The sequence below is a fragment of the Saimiri boliviensis genome, chromosome 8 (assembly GCF_048565385.1).
Source record: "Saimiri boliviensis isolate mSaiBol1 chromosome 8, mSaiBol1.pri, whole genome shotgun sequence".
In the NCBI taxonomy this organism is placed as follows: Eukaryota; Metazoa; Chordata; class Mammalia; order Primates; family Cebidae; genus Saimiri; species Saimiri boliviensis.
The window spans coordinates 103770195-103786170 of NC_133456.1; the positions used below are offsets into that span (position 1 = coordinate 103770195).

General features: G+C 39.6%; 1 protein-coding gene across 5 annotated transcripts in view; it reads right to left on the reverse strand.

Moving 5' to 3' along the window:
- Positions 1–2194: 2194 nt before the first annotated feature.
- SLC39A12 (solute carrier family 39 member 12) overlaps positions 2195–15976 on the reverse strand; it is a 90239-nt gene continuing 76457 nt past the window's right edge. For 2 of the 5 annotated variants that reach the window (XM_074404968.1, XM_074404970.1), the window contains 3 exons: positions 7638–7713; positions 6983–7095; positions 2195–4724 (listed from right to left, as the gene is read on the reverse strand). In XM_074404968.1, the coding sequence (XP_074261069.1) occupies positions 7010–7095; positions 7638–7713 (162 nt within the window). In that variant the 3' untranslated portion in view covers positions 2195–4724; positions 6983–7009. Of the gene's footprint in view, positions 4725–6982; positions 7096–7129; positions 7714–15976 lie in introns of those variants that run through there. The other 3 variants (XM_003930645.4, XM_003930646.4, XM_074404969.1) reach the window with 2 other exon arrangements.

Sequence of the window (15976 nt, forward strand, 5' to 3'; positions counted from 1 at the left end):
TAAGAATTACGTCTTCTTGGAGAAGTGACTCTTTTATCGTCATGTAACCCTCCTCCTTATCCTTGACAATTTTCCTTTCTCTGAAGTTTTCTTTGTCTAAAATTAACATAGCCACTGCAGGTTTCTTGTCATTAATGCTAGCATTGAATATCTTTTTTATTTCTATTAAAGTAAAATATACATAACATCAAGTTTATCATTTTAACCATTTGGAAGTGTACAGTTCAGTGGTGTTAAGTACATCCACATCATTGTATAACCATCACCACCATCCATCTCCAGAACATTTTGTTATCTGAAACTGAAACTCTGTACCCACTTTTTGCTTCTGCAATCCCTGACAACTACCATTTTATTTTCTATCTTGGTGAATTTTACTACTCTAGATACCTCACATGTATCAAATCATGCAATATTTGCCCTTTTGTGTCTAGTTTATTTCACTGAGCATATCTTCACAGTTCATCCATGTTATAGCATTTGTCAGAATTTTATTCCTTTTTAAGACTGGATAATATTCTTTTGTATATATACACCATATTTTGTTATTCTACTCATCAATTCAGTGAAATTTTTTTCCACCTTTTTGTCATTGCAAATGTGTGGATATGAACATTGGTATACAAATATCAGTTTGAGTCCCTGATTTCAAAATTTTGGGGTACATACCCAGGAGTGGAATGTCATCCCTTTGATGTTAAATTTAATGCATTAAATTTTTAATGTAGAAATGATGTCTTGCCATGTTGCCCAGGCTGGTCTTGAATCCCTGGCCTCAAGAGATCCTCACGCCCTCGCCTCCCAAAGGACTGGGATTATAAGTATGAGCCACCACACCCAGCCTCTTTTAATTTTAATGTTAAATCCGTGTCTTTATATGGTTGGGTCTTAGTTTTTGTGTCCAATTTGACAACATCCTGTCTTTTAATTGATGTATTTAGACCACTGGTTTTTAAAGTGATTCATACAGTTGATTTAATATCTATCATATCTGTTACTGTTTTCATCGCTTATTTTTTTAACTTGTTTTGGTCTTCCACATTTTTTCTGCATTCTGTGGTTTAAATTGAGCATTTTGTATCCTTCTATTTTTTCTCCTTTGTCAGCATATCAAACTTCATTTGAAAAATCTTTTTAGCAGTTGCCCTTGATTTTGCAGTATACATTGACAACTAGTCCAAGACCTCTTTCAAAGAACACTATATCCCTTCCCATGTAGTGCAAGTACCTGAACAGAAGAGTACTTCCAATTTCTTTTCCCATTCCTTATTACATTGCTGCTATTCATTTCAAGTATCTGTAAATGATAATTACCACAAACATTTTTGATATTATTTTAAATAAGTTATCTATTAGACCAATTAAGAAAAACAAAAAATTTATGTCTTTATTTACTCCTTCTTTAGTGCTCTTCCTTTCTTTATGCAGATGCAAGTTTCTAACCAACTTTATTTTTTTTCTGAAGAATTTATATTTAACAGTTCTTGCAAAGCCAGTCTACTGGCAATGAATTCCCTCAATTTTTGTTTGTCTAAGAAACTCTTTGTCTCCTTTACTTTTGAAAAATAATTTTATTAGATGAAAAATTATAGGTTGGTGGCTTATATTCCTTGCAACATTAAATATTTCATGCCACTTCTTTTGATTGCTTGGTCTCTGAAGAGAAGGTCGATATAATTATTTTTCCCCTTGCTCCTGCAAAGATAAAAATACTTTTCCTTTGGCTTCTTTCAATATATTTCATTTGCCTTTTTCTGCAGCTTGAAAATGGCATGATTAGGAATACGTTTTTTGGTATTTATCCTGCTTGACGTTCTCTGAGCTTTCTGGATATGGGGTTTCATGTCTATTATTAATTTTGGAAAATTTTAAGTTGTTATTCCTTCAAATAGTTATTTTTTGTTTCTTCTCCTTCACATTCCATGATGCATGTGACACCTTTTCTAATTGTCCTACAGTTCTTCCATATTGTCTATTTTATTTATTTTCCTTCTTGTATTTCAGTTTTGGGTGTTTCTATTGGCATTTCTCCACGTTCAATGATTCTTTCATTGGCCATGTCCAGTCTACCGAAGAGCCTATCAAAGGCATCCTGCATTTCTGTTTCAATGTTTTGGATTTCTGTTATTTCCCTTTTCCTTCCCTTTTCTGTCCCTCTTTTCTTCCCTCTCTTCCCTCCCTCCCTCCCTTTGCTTTCTTTCTCTCTCTTTCTCTGTTTCTCTCTTTTCCTCTCTCTCTTTATCTCTCACTCTCTCAGGCTGGAGTGCAGTGACATGATCATGGTTTATTGCAGCCTCAACCTCCCAGGCTTAAGCAGTCCTCCCACCTCAGCCTCCAGAGTAGCTAGGTCCACAGGCACTTGCCATCATATGCAGCTAATTTTTAAACTATTATTTGTAGAGCTGGAGTCTCACTACATTGCCCAGGCTAGCCTTGAACTTTTGGGCTCAAGTGATCCTCTCACCCCAGCCTCCCAGAGTGCTAAGATTATAGGCATGAGTCACCACACCCAGTCCTTTTGTTCTCTCTTAAAGATTCTACCTCCCTGCTTACATTTTCCATTCATTCTTGCATGGTGTCTGCTTTTTCCATTAGAGGCTTTTGTGTTTCAATCATAGTCATAGCTGTTTTAAATTACAGGTCTGGTAATTCTAACATCTTTGCCATGTCTGAATCTGGTCTGATGTTTGCTCTGTATTTTCAAACTATGTTTTTTGTCTTTTAGTATGCCTTGTAATTTTATGTTGAAAGCCAATACGATACACAAAGTGAAAGGAACTGAGGTACTAGTCCTTTATCTGTCCAGGGGTGAGGCTATAATTAGTGTCTGCTGGAGTTGTAGTTGTCAGAGGCTAAAATTTCCCGATAGCCTCGTTTTTGTCTCCTATGTTGTCTTTACATTTCTCTAGATACCTCTTCTGAAATCACATGTGAGAGTCACAGTTCTTACAGTTGCATGTCCTTGTTATTATATAAGAGCCCTCTTGATGTGTTTGTAAGGTATAGGGAAGGGGAAGTGTTCTCAAATCCTATGATTAGCACTCAACCTTTTAATGAGCCTGGGTCCCTGGGCTGTGACCTCAGTTTTTATTTTCTCTACCTTAGGTAGACAGAAAGGTTAGAGGGAGCTGGAGTTGGGGATTTCTCTTTTTCCAGTCTGGTAGTCTCTGGTAAAACATCCATTAGGCTCTGGTAAAATGGATTTCCTTGATGGCAGATCTTGTTAAGAACAAAATGCTCGTGTATTTCCAAATGGCTACTTCCCCCTCTCCATGCCAGAAGCACCAAGTGACTTTTCTCCAGTCTTCACTGTGAGAACCTGGTAAGGATCCTGGAGGTAAAAGTCATGCAAGTAAGGGCCCTCCACCCCAAATTGGTCCATCCTCAAGTTTTTAGCTCTCAAACTTGTCTACAATACAATTCAAGCAACTAATCAATGCCTATTTCAGTTTTTTCTACCTTGTTATTGGATGCTGGTACTGGGTCCTGCAGTGTTTTCTGCTGCTGGGCTTCTGCTTTGATAACTTGAAATTCTCTCTATCTGCCTCTTAAATTGTGAGGCCAAATATTTGCTCTGTGACCTTTGCTCTCTGAAGGACCTTAGAAGAGTTTACTTTTCAGTTTGTTTGATTTTTTTCTTTGTAATGATAAGTTCCTTACGTGTCAGAGTAGAATCCAGAAGTCACATATGGCAGATTTGTTAACTCAAAAGCGACTTCACTCATTATCTTTGTGAAATTTCATGTTGCTTAATATTGGCCCAATATTCCAAAGTTCTTACATAACTTTTTAAAAAATTTATTTTACTCATTTCTTCTTCCAAAACTAAATATAACATAACTATAGCAAAAAATAAGGTTTTTTAAAATAAAAAAGCAAAATCGTATCATTTAAATACCACCCCTTAGGAAATACTATATTTTACTGTATAGTCTTTCAGAAATTTTTCAATATGGACATGTATGTAATATATAATACTGTATATTCACAATGCTGGAATTATATACTCAGTTGGTAAATTGCTTATTTACTCAATGGGTTGTGAACACTTTTTATAACTACAAATATTTGAAATATTTACTTACAATGCAGGATTCTATTCTTCTGAGAGTATCAGTAGGGATCCCTTGGAGACTTCTGTAGGAAATGAAGGGAGAGACCAAGAAATTAGGGCCCCCGTTTCCATTCCGTGGCTTTTATCAAGGCAGTTTCAAGAGCATCTGTATAGATTCCACACAAGTTTTTCTTTACTAAAAGGGTCTTATTGCTTAAAATTTAAACCTATATATTGAAAGTTGCTGCTCTGTACGTAGCTTTCTGATCTGTAGCATCATTCTCATGGGCCGAAGGGCATTCTGTTTGAGGCTTACTGCTGCAGTTTATGTAACCCTATCATCCATTATTTAGGTTGCTTTCAGTTTGATTGTCATTTTTCTTAGACGTGTCATTCTGTTTTAGATATAATTACATGTCTTGTCATTTTTTTAGAAGTGTCATTCTGTTTTAGATATAATTACATGTCTTCTTGGTTGGTGTCATCTACAAAGGTAATAGTCACATTCTCCATGCTGTGTCCAGTTTGTTGAGTTTGCTGTTCCCAGGCTCTGCTCTCAGCGTTTCAGCAACACAGGCCAATTCCCCATCCCTAAATATGCCCTGTCCATGGATGATAGATGTTCACATAAGATTTTTGTGCGATTTGCTCTTCTTCTCCGGAAGCATTTCTAGTTCAGTCAAAAAAAAAAAAAACAAGTCAATCACCAAGTGGAAATACAGTGGAATGCTAAGTTTATGCCTGGGAAAAATAAATACCCTCATGCTATTGAGAAATCTGGTTTCAAGGAAAACACCATGCACCCCAAAGATCAGTGAGTAACACATAACTTAGATAGCTTAAAGCGATGACGCTGTGTAGCCATCCCAAATTTAGACTCTGTGCATATTTAGAAAGCAAATAGTTGTCATCGTCCTTTCATTCTTGCTACTCAGCTTTGAGGAATAGTGATTTTCTAGCAATTCTAAGATTGCTTGTGGCTGGAGGTCCATCTCAGGCTAGGGATTGTTATCTCGAACCTGGACTCTTTGGAAGAACACTGAATGAATGATAAGGCAGAGGAGGGGAGAGATGGTGAGCTAGAAAGGTGTCCCCAGGAGCCATGACAGCACACTATCCTTCAAATGACTTCAGATGACCACAGGTTTCTGCTTACAATAAAGGCACTTTGGTGATAGGCTTGCAAACACCCACTGAGAAGGTACCTCTAAATCTTTCTGACAGCTCACTCCCTTTAAGTTTCTCTGCATCCTATTTCCAACCTCAGCAGAGGGTTAAATTCAACTTACTCTTAACTTGAAGGTGAGCAGTTCATACCAACAATTTTAAGTTAGCCAGCTCCAAATGACTCCAAACTTGAACATGGAACAAAGTCATCCATCAGAACTCTACTAATTAAATTGGCATAAATTAAAGCTTAATGTCAAAATCAGAACCCAGTCATAGAAACCAAAACATAGATAGTGCCAAGTATTTTGACCTCCACACCCTGCTGACCTGTACAAAGGGATTTTTGTTCAGCTGCAGTTTTTCCTCTTAAAAAAAAAAAAAAAAAAAAAAAAGTAAAGCTCTACGTGTCAAATCTGCTTACCTTTTAGGGAAAATATGAACAGGAAAGAAAGCGCTGCATGGAATCCTAATCCAGCAATTGCTGGGATTGATCTGATGTCACATAACAAGCGGACAAAGAAAATGGAGTTTCAGCCCAGGAACTCAAATCTAGCATGGGGTTTGTAGATGTGTTAGCCTACTTACTCAAAAGCACATGATTCAACTCTAGGGCAACAGAGCTGTGCACCTCAGCTTTCTTGAAGCCAAGTCAGCCCAACATCTATCACACCAGTAGTGCTGAGTGGTACCCCATCCAGCAGAAGCAGCATCACATGGAAGCAGTTCAAAATCAAGGTCACAGACCTCACTCCAGACCTACAGAATCAGAATCAAGGGCTGGGGCCCGCCCATCTGTGTTTTTGTTTAGTTCTTGAGACAGGGTCTTGCTCTGTTGCCCTGGAGTACAATGGTACCATCATAGTTCACCGCAGCCTTGAACTCCTGGGCTCAAACGATCCTCCAGCCTCAGCCTCCCTAGTAGCTGGGACTACAGGCATATACCACCACACTAGGTTAAGGTTTTTTTGTTTTTCTTTTTTTTGGTAGAGATGAGGTCTTGCTATGTTGTCCTGGCTGGTTTCAAACTCCTCGTGGTCTCAAAGGATCCTCCTGCCTTGGCTTCCCAAAGCATTGGGATTACAGGCATGAACCGCCATGCTAGGCCAATCTGTGTTTTTCATAGATAAGCATTCAGGTTAATACTTGTTTGTACCAAAGTTTTAGAACCATTGCACTATCCAGTGATGATGCATGGCCCTTGCTTAAATTAAGCTCTAAAGATAACTGGAGAAGAAATCCATGTCATTTTGAAATCAAACAAAGATGGATGAACAAGATCGTGTTTGAGTAGGGCATAGCAAAAAAATAAATAAAAAATACCTACTGGCAAGTAAGAGATAGGAGAGATGTTTTTGACTGAGCACCATGAATCATTTCGGCAGTAAAATCGGCTTTTTTTCATTGTCAAGATACATCATTTAAAAAATAAGAAAAATATAAGGCATCCATTTTCTACGAATAATGACTAAAGCCGGGGTTATTTTGTTTCCATCCTTTCACTAGGTTACCAGTAAATTGCATGTACATTTCATGAACTTCCCAACTGAAATCTTATTCAAGACTGTTTCCTCAGAAAGAGAAGATAAAATATATCTCACGTGTCATTGAGATCATTTCCATAAATATCCTCTGTTAAATCGGTGAGAGTACAGGCACTGATCTACTGCCTGACTCCAGTTTTGTTATTTTAAAAATTCTGAACTTTATCTCTTGTTTCCAGCTCCCCTTGGCTGGAAGAGATTTCATTTGATGACTTACATGGAAGAATGGCTGACATGTCATCCTTCAGGTCTCCCAAGATGGCTTGTTCACGAGCGCTCTTGAGTCAGTGGGTGAACTATATATTGGTTTTTTAAAAGATGACTCCGAATCTGACATCCAGTCACAGAAGGTAATAAAAACCACCACATTAAAACTAGTCTTTATTACATTGGCTTGTCACTTAACTTGCTTATAGTTTATAAATGCACAGGGAAAAAAATTAACATCATAGAAGTTGCAGTTGATTTTAACCCAACAGGCATCTGCCTACTTTAAATGCTACAAACATTCTTTCTCAGGGAAACTATCTATTTTTTAAAGTTTATTACAATTCATACAGAATTTACTAACTACTTCCTAAAAAGCAAGAGTTTCATCATGGTGTTGGAAACCAAAAACAAGATTTCAATCAAGGACAGTCTGACATTTCTGTTTCCAAAAATAAAACTGCATTATAAAATCAATAAGTTAATGAATTAAAAGATATACACTTTGCCTAAGATAAAAAACACTTAATTGACAAATAATTGTAGAGTGTAATGAAAGAAACAAAGTGAGACTATATAAATGCATTTTTGACAGATGGAGAAGATCCTAACTTAAATTTTAATACTTTGCTCATATATAGCCAAGAGTAGGAGAGAAAGCCAACCTAGGATCAATCCAAAGTTTTGCAGGAGAAACATCATCCAGGGTCGTTGTGTTTGAACATGAGTCATTTCAGGAAGCTAAAAAAAGAATAAAAACCAGAATAAGATCCAGATATATTCAACTGCTGGGAAAAGCTTGGTGGGAAAACACAAGAGACTGTTATTCAGAACTTAATAACCTTTAAAATTCCCAAAACAGTTACAAAATGCTGAATACCTACTCTACTATGATTTTGAAATATAAGCCATTTGATTGTGGTTATGAGGATCCCAGTATTGGCAAAAGCCTTTTTTTTTTTTTTTTTTTTTTTTTTTTTTTTTTTTTTTTTTTTTTGAGGCAGGGTCTTGCTCTGTGACCCAGGCTGGAGTGCAATGGCTGTGATCACATTTCACTGCAGACTCAGCTTTTTGGGCTCAAGCGATTCTCTAACCTCAGCCTTCCAGGTGTGCGGCACTGCACCCAGCCAATTTTGCACTTTTTGTAGAGATGAGGTTTCCCTATGTTGCCCAGGCTGGTCTTGAACTCCTGCTCAGTCTCGAACTTGAACTCAGTCTGACTGCTGCAGCCGCCCAAAGTGCTGGGAATTAGAGGCATAGGCCACTGCATCTGGCCTTTGGCAGAAGTCTTAAAATGACATGGTTATCAACCAAAAACAAACTCTTACTTTTCAGAAAATGATTAAATGTGAAATAGATAAGCTATGAAAGGTATTTATTTTGGACTGTTCTATTAGCTTTATAAAACGACTAAACGCACAGGTTGTTATATGGCGCATATATATATATATATATATATATATATATATATATATATACACACACACACATATGGGGGAGGGAGGGAAAAAAAGAGGGAGAGACAGGGATGACTAAGGTCTTCCTGATCTTTAGAATAGTAAGAATAGTAAGGACATTATCTCGTGTGTGTGTGTGTGTGTGTGTGTGTGTGTGTGTGTGTGTGTGTGTATTCTGTGGTTTTTTTTTTCTTCTTCTTCTTTTTGAGACAGTGTCTCACTCTGTTGCCCAGGCTGGCATGCAGTGGTGGGATCTCGGCTTACTGAAACCTCTGCCTCCCAGGTTCAAGCAATTCTCCTGCCTCAGCCTCCTGAGTAGCTAGGACCACAGGTATGCACCACCATACTTGGCTAATTTTTGTATGTTTTGGTAAAGACAGAGTTTCACTCTGTTGACCAGGCTGTCCTGTGGCTATATTTTATTCTCAGAGAAACACGTGGCGACTATTTCATGTTTGGGAAATACCCTAACACCATTTAGTGGGAAAGGTTCACTGAAGTATCTGTATGAAGTGCCCCAAGGTGTATTTGTCTCAAATTATTTCAAATCCCTCACCCGGAGAAGTTCAGAGCAAGCATACCCCCTTCCCAACACAGTCATTTCTACCCGGGCACAGGCTGGAGTCAACGTGGATTGGAGATTTAACTCAGTCTTGTCATTGTTGACATTTTAGGCCAGATAATTCTTTCTTGTGAGAGCCCCCTCCTGTCCATTAGAGGAGGTGTGGCAGTATCTCTGCCCCTAGTCATGAAACCAAAAAAGTCTGTAGACATTGTCAAATTTCCCCTGGGGGATAAAAATCACCTCCAGTAGAGAATGACTCAGATTATTTCATGGGTCAAATGAAAGATCAAGGACTTTAGGTTTATGGCAATAGAAAATAGGTTGACACTTTTTTTTTCAGATGGGGTTTCATTCTTGTTGTCCAGGCTGATGTACAGTGGCACCATCTCAGCTCACTTGGGAACCCTATGCCTCCCAGGTTCTCGATAATTCTCCTGCCCTAGCCTCCCAAGTAGCTGGAACTGCAGGCATCCACCACCATGCTTGGCTAATTTTGTATTTTCGGTAGAGACAAGAATTTATCATGTTGGTCAGGCTGGTCTTGAACGCCTGACCTCAAATAATCCACCTGCCTTGGCCTCTCAAAGTGCTGGGGTTACAGGCGTCAGCCACCATGCCCAGCCAGGTTGACGCATTTTTAAGTACATGGAGAAGAGCTGAATGTTTTGTTTGGGTGAGCTTGAGATATTTTTTTCTTAATTTGATGGCATGAGGATGGATTACTATGACCTGCCATCTCACACCCTGGCATGGACCAGTGGCATGATCTAAGCTTACTGTGACCTCCCTGCCTCCTGGGTTCAAGCAATTCTCCTGTCTCAGTTTCCTGAGTATCTGGGATGACAGGCACACACCATCACACACAGCTAATTTTTGTGTTTTTAGTAGATACGGCGTTTCACCATGTTCTCTCTCAAGAATGCATAGCTTTTGGCATTATGAATATTTAGAAATGATTTGCTTCTCCATTCATAAAGTTCACTTAACTGATGTATGACATCTTTTTCTAAGAGGGGTCCTAAAAGTCACTGTGCACACTGAGGCAGACATACCTTTGCATTCGATAAGTAGAACCGTGTTTGTTTCTATGAAATGTGATAAAGACGAAAACTCAGAAACTTATTTTGGAGGGCATCCTAATTATGCTTAATCTCTGGAGGAGTACAGATTTTGTGGGAGTCTCTAACTCTAGCCCATTTGTAAATGGCTTAGTTTGTCCTTGCAGAAAGCAGACATCTAAGAACAAAATGGAACTTGATGGTGCAAGTCACCATTTGGCTTACAAATGTGCAATTTCCTGTCTGTATATGCAAACTATATACTTAACAGTTGACTACCAGGGACTTCTGGTTTCTAGTCCAGCATATAAGGAGCTAAGAAGCTTCCACTCTGTCCTAACAGGTAAAACTGATCAACTGAAAAATCAACAGCTTTTTCTAGATCTATCAGGGAAAGGTACATATTGTCTCACATATTGGACAGACAGCAGGTAGACTCAGAGAATCACAACTTACCAGGGCAGAAGCCCAACAGCAGAAACCTCTGCTAGAACCAGTCAGTGCAAGGTTAAGAAAACCTGACTGCAATGAATGAACTGCTGAAAGCTCAGCCCGGGCAACTCTCGAGTTTAATTCTGTAAGACCTAGTCATGGAAGGCCCCCAGACTGTGTGAGTTTTACCTCCAGGAGCTACATAGATCCTCACCATGAAAACTGGAGAAAAATCTTCTTATGCTTCTGGTAGGGGAAGAAGGAACATAACCATTTTGAAATATACCAGAGCATTCTGCTCTTAACAAGACCTGCCCTCAGAGGAAACTGGTTAACCAGAGCCTAACCTATTGGGGTTTTATCAAAGCCTAGCCACCTGGGGAAGGAAAAAATTTCAGACCTTTTAGCCATCCTGTTTTACTTAGGGGAAGAGATAATGAGAAACACTGATGAAGTTCATAGTCCAAGGGCACAGGCTCACTAAAAGACTGAGCTCTACCAAAGGACTATAGAACCTTCCCCTTCCCCTATGTATTCCTTACTACCACATTACTAATGGCCTATTTAGCACAATTCTGTTCACTCAGGACAGTATGTCCACCTTTAGAATTACAGGACATATTAAAAGGCAATAAATGGTTTAAAGAAACTGAATAACCATCAGAATCAAAATCGGATGTAATAGACATGTTGAAATTATTGGACCAGGAGTTTTAAAATTCTGTGATTAATATGTTAAGAAATTTAATGAGAAAAGGACACAACATTCAAAACAGAAGAAAAATTTAAGCAGAAAAATAGAAATTGTAAGAAAAAAATAAATGCTAGAGATTAAAAACACTGTAAAAGAAATGAAGAATGTCTTTGATGAGCTAGTTAGTAGAGTAGACATGGCTAAAGAGAGAATCTTTGAGCTTGAGGATTTTATAAAACAAACTTGAAAAACAGAAAAGCAAAGAGAAGGAGACCTGGAGAAAAGAAAACTCTGAACAGAATATCCAAGAACTTTGGGACAACTACAAAAGGCATAACATATTAGACAGAGGAGAAAGAGCCAAAACACTAGAAGGAATATTTGAAACAATACTGATAATTTCTCCAAATTAATGTCAAACACCGAATTACAGATATAGGAAGCTCAAAGAACATCCAGCAGGAGATATGCTAAAAAATATCCCCTACATCTATGCATATCATCTTTAAACTTCAGAAAATCTTGAAAGAAACCAGATGAAAAAAAATCTTACCTTTAAAGAAGCAAAGATGAGAAGTATCTGACTTCCCAGAAACCATGCAAGCAAGAAGAGGGTGAACTAAAATATTTAAAATGCTAAGAGAAAAAACCTACCCATCTAAAATTCTGTACCCTACTAAATCATATTTCAAAAGTGAAGGAGAAATAAAGACTTTCTCAGAAAACAAAAATAGAAGGAATTTGTTTTTTGCCAGTAGCCATGCTTTGTGAGAAATGTTAAAAATTCTTCAGAGAGAAGGGATATGATATTGGTCAAAAACTTAGAGCTACGTTAAAAAAAAAAAAGAATAGCACTTGAGAATAAGGGAAGGTAAACAAAAACCTTTATTTTTCTTATTCTTAGTTGATCTAACAGATTACAGCTATTAATAATTATAATATTGGGTGCAATTATGTATGCTCATATATAAGTGAAATGAATGAAGATGTAATACAAGAGACAGAGGGAAGAATTAGAGATATTTTATATAAGACACTTGCACTAGTTGTGAAGTAGTGTAATATTATTTGAAAATAGACTTGGAGGCTGGGCGCAGTGGCTCACACCTGTAATCCCAGCACTTTGGGAGGCCAAGGCAGGCAGATTACAAGGTCAAGAGAAACCCCAGCTCTACTAAAAATACAAAAAAAATTAGGTGGGCATGGTGGTATGCACCTGTAGTCCCAGCTACTTGGGAGGTTGAGGCAGGAGAATTGCTTGAACCTGGGAGGCAGAGGTTGCAGTGAGCCAAGATCATGCCACTGCACTCCAGCCTGGCACCTGGCGACAGAGCAAGACTCTGTCTCAAAAAAGAAAAAAAAGAAAAGAAAAGAAAGAAAATAGACTTGGATTAGTTGTCAATGTACAGTGCAACTCTAGGACAGCCATTAAAATAAATTTTAAAAGAAGCATGATTTATATGCTAAAAATAAGAGAAAATAGAATCATGTAAAATGCTTCATTAGAAACCAAAAGGCAAGAAAAGTGTGAAAGACAAAGGTAGCAACAGAGAACAAAAGTAATGAATAAAAAACAGGAAGAAATATGGTAGATATTCATTTGACTAAGTCAGTAATCACTATAATAATTATCTAAATATACCAACTAAAGAAAGAGATTTAAGAATGGATCAAGAAACGAGACCCAACTACATGCCATCTACAAGAAACCTGCTTTAAATAAAAAGAAAATATAGATTATAAGGGTTGGAGAACGTTATATAAGTAGTTGTAGCTATCTTAAACTTCAGACTGAGCAGAGTTCAGAGCAAAGATAGTTGTCAAGGATAAATGGTGTATTACATAATGATAAACGAGTCAATATTCCAGGAAAACACAAAATCCTTAATGTGTATGTACCTAACAAGGCAGCATTAAAGAATGAGAGACAAAGAGGGATGGAACTACAAGGAAAAGTAGATTTATTCACAACTAGGTTGGAAGACTTCAACATCCATCCATCAGAAATGAACAGAGGGGTTCTGGGTCAAGATGGCTGACTAGAAGCAGCTAGTGTGTGCTTCTCTGACAGAGAGGACAGAGAGTGGCAAGTCAACACTAGCTCTTCAACGAGATCATCCAGGAGGACATGTTTAGAATCGTCAAGGAAGTAATGAGACTTAACGGAGAGTTCAGAAAAGTGAAAAGGGAAAGCTGCCCACTATGGACTGAAGTGGAGCCAAGGCAGGTCCCCATCAAGAGAAGCGTTAAGTGAGCAAGAGTGCCTGATGACCCATACTTCTTCCATGAACCTTTGCAATCCTGGGCACAGGAGATCCCCCCACCTCCCCACATGTCCTCCAGACTGACATAGAGAACTTCACAGAGTGTGGGCAGAGCCACTGTTCAGGCCCACGAGGAACCCCAAGGGCACTGGATTCCTGAACACCATGGCACCAGGTATCTTAGCTCCACTGAGCAGGAAAGCCAGGCTCTCTTGCAGCCACAGTGCTGAGGAGTAGACAGACTACAGGCTTCACTTCCATCAACACCTTGCTGGGGGCCCCTGACACAGCCACCCCACCTCCACCTGGGCACTAGGGCCAGTCGCCCCTCTGCATTTCTCTGAGATGGTGATTCTAGAGGTAACCAACAGGACTGCCCTTTTTGCCCCTGCCACAGCTCTCACCCCCACTGCCCTCAGGCTGCAGTTAGAGCAAAGAGCGTAAGACTCGCAGGCCTCTAGCACACCACAGCTGCCTTATGGAAAAGTGGCCAAACTGTTTTCTACACGGGTCCCTGCCCCTGCTCCTCCTCACTGAGCAGCACCTTGTGACCTGGGTCTACAGCACAGCCTCCCTGCCCCAACCCAAACCCTTCAGGGGTGGCTCTGCATTTCTCTGAGGAGGAAATCCCAGAGACAACCCACGGGCTCTTGGCCATCGCTGCTGCAGCGGTGCTGCCCTTGCTGCCCTGAATAAAGACCCTGCTCACTTTGCGGCCACCTCCAGCACACTGCAACCAGCAGGAGAGGAGCCCAGTCTCTCTTTTCTGTGAACCCTTGACTCCTGCTCTTTACTAGACAGGGTCGCGAGCTTGGGCTTGAATGTTCATTGGGGTGGCCACCCCACCCCAGCGAACAATCCTATCAGGAGTGGCTTTGTATCTGTCCATCATGGAGTTCCCAGAGGCAACTGACAGCTCTCCTTGCTACTGCTGTAGCAGCAGAACCTTCCTTACCAGTGCTGCCTGGTCCCCTGCCACCAGGCTGTGGAAGGAGCAAAAAGACTGCGTGCTTTACTTGCACCTCTAGCATAACCCAGTTTCCCTATAAAGGAGAGGCCAGATTGTCTTCCCCATGAACCCTCTGACCCCCCTGGCTCTTTACCAGGCAGCCTGGGCTCACAGTGCAGCCACTTCATCCTGAGCTGATCATTCTGACAGCAATTCTACATTTCTCTTGGGTGGAGGCTCAAGAGACAAGTGAAAGGGCCTCTGTCATTAGCACTGCCAAGGTCCCCATCCCTGCTGCCCCATAACTGGGGAAGGAACAAAAAGCCTGAGCTTGCCCAAGGGCTGTGGTGCACAGCACTGGGGGGCCAAGTTGAGATCCGTGGCCAGCACTCAAGTAGGAGAGGACCCTACACTCTCACAGCACTGAGAAGGGGCGTGCCTGCAAACACAAGGGAAAACAGAGGAAACAAGTGGCTGACTAAAAGCCTGTCTGCTGGTCATTACTCTTAAGCATCATCTACTGGATGAGAGCCCAAATTTCAATACCAAAAGTGCTATGCTAATATAGACTCCTGTGAAACCAGCGACTAGAATTCAGCCACAAAAACAGACCCTGTACAAAGCCTTGGCCCTCTGGAAACATCCAGAGAAAAAGCTAACTGACTAGATTCAAATTACACCACAGTTAAAGAAACATCATCCCACACACGATATGAAAGAACGAGCACAAGAACCCTGACAACTCTAAAAGTGAGAGTGTCTCCTTATTTCCAAACTGCCACACCAGCTCCCCAGCAATGGCTGTTAACCAGAATGAAATGGCTGAAACGAAAGACAGAGAATTAAGAATCTGGATAGCAATAAAGATCATCAAGATTCAAGAGGAAGCTGAAACCCATTCCAAGAAATCTGAAGAATCCAGCAAAATGATTCAAGAGATGAAAGGTAAAAACTGAACTGAGTTGATAGAAGTGAAAAACTCACTACATGAATTTCATAACACAATCAGAAGTATTAACAGCAGAATAGACTAAGGAGAGAATACCAGGGTTTGAAGAGTGCTTCTTTGAATTAACTCAGTTGTACGAAAATAAAGAAAAAAATTAAGAAATTTTTAAAAACTCTGAAAAATGTGGGATTATGTAGAGATAAAATCTATGACTCACTGGCATTCCTGAAAAAGAGGGAGAGAAAGCAAGAAACTTAGAAAACATATTTGAGGACCTTTTCCAGGAAAATGTCTCCAATCTTACTACAAGGGTTGACATTTGAATTCAGAAAATTCAGAGAAGAAAATGCTTGCAAGATACTATGTAAGACAACCATCCCCAAGACACACAGTCATCAGATTCTTCAAGGTCAATGCAAAAGAAAAGATATCAAAGGCAGCTAGAGAGAAGGGGCAGGTCACCTACAACGGGAAACTCATCAGGCTAACAGTGGATTTTTCAGCAGAAACCCTACAAGCCAGAAGATGCTGGGGGCCTATATTAAGAACCCTTAAAGAAAAGAAATGTCAACCAAGAATTTCATATCCGGTGAAACTAAGCTTCATAAGTGAAGGAAAGATAAAATCCTTTACAGA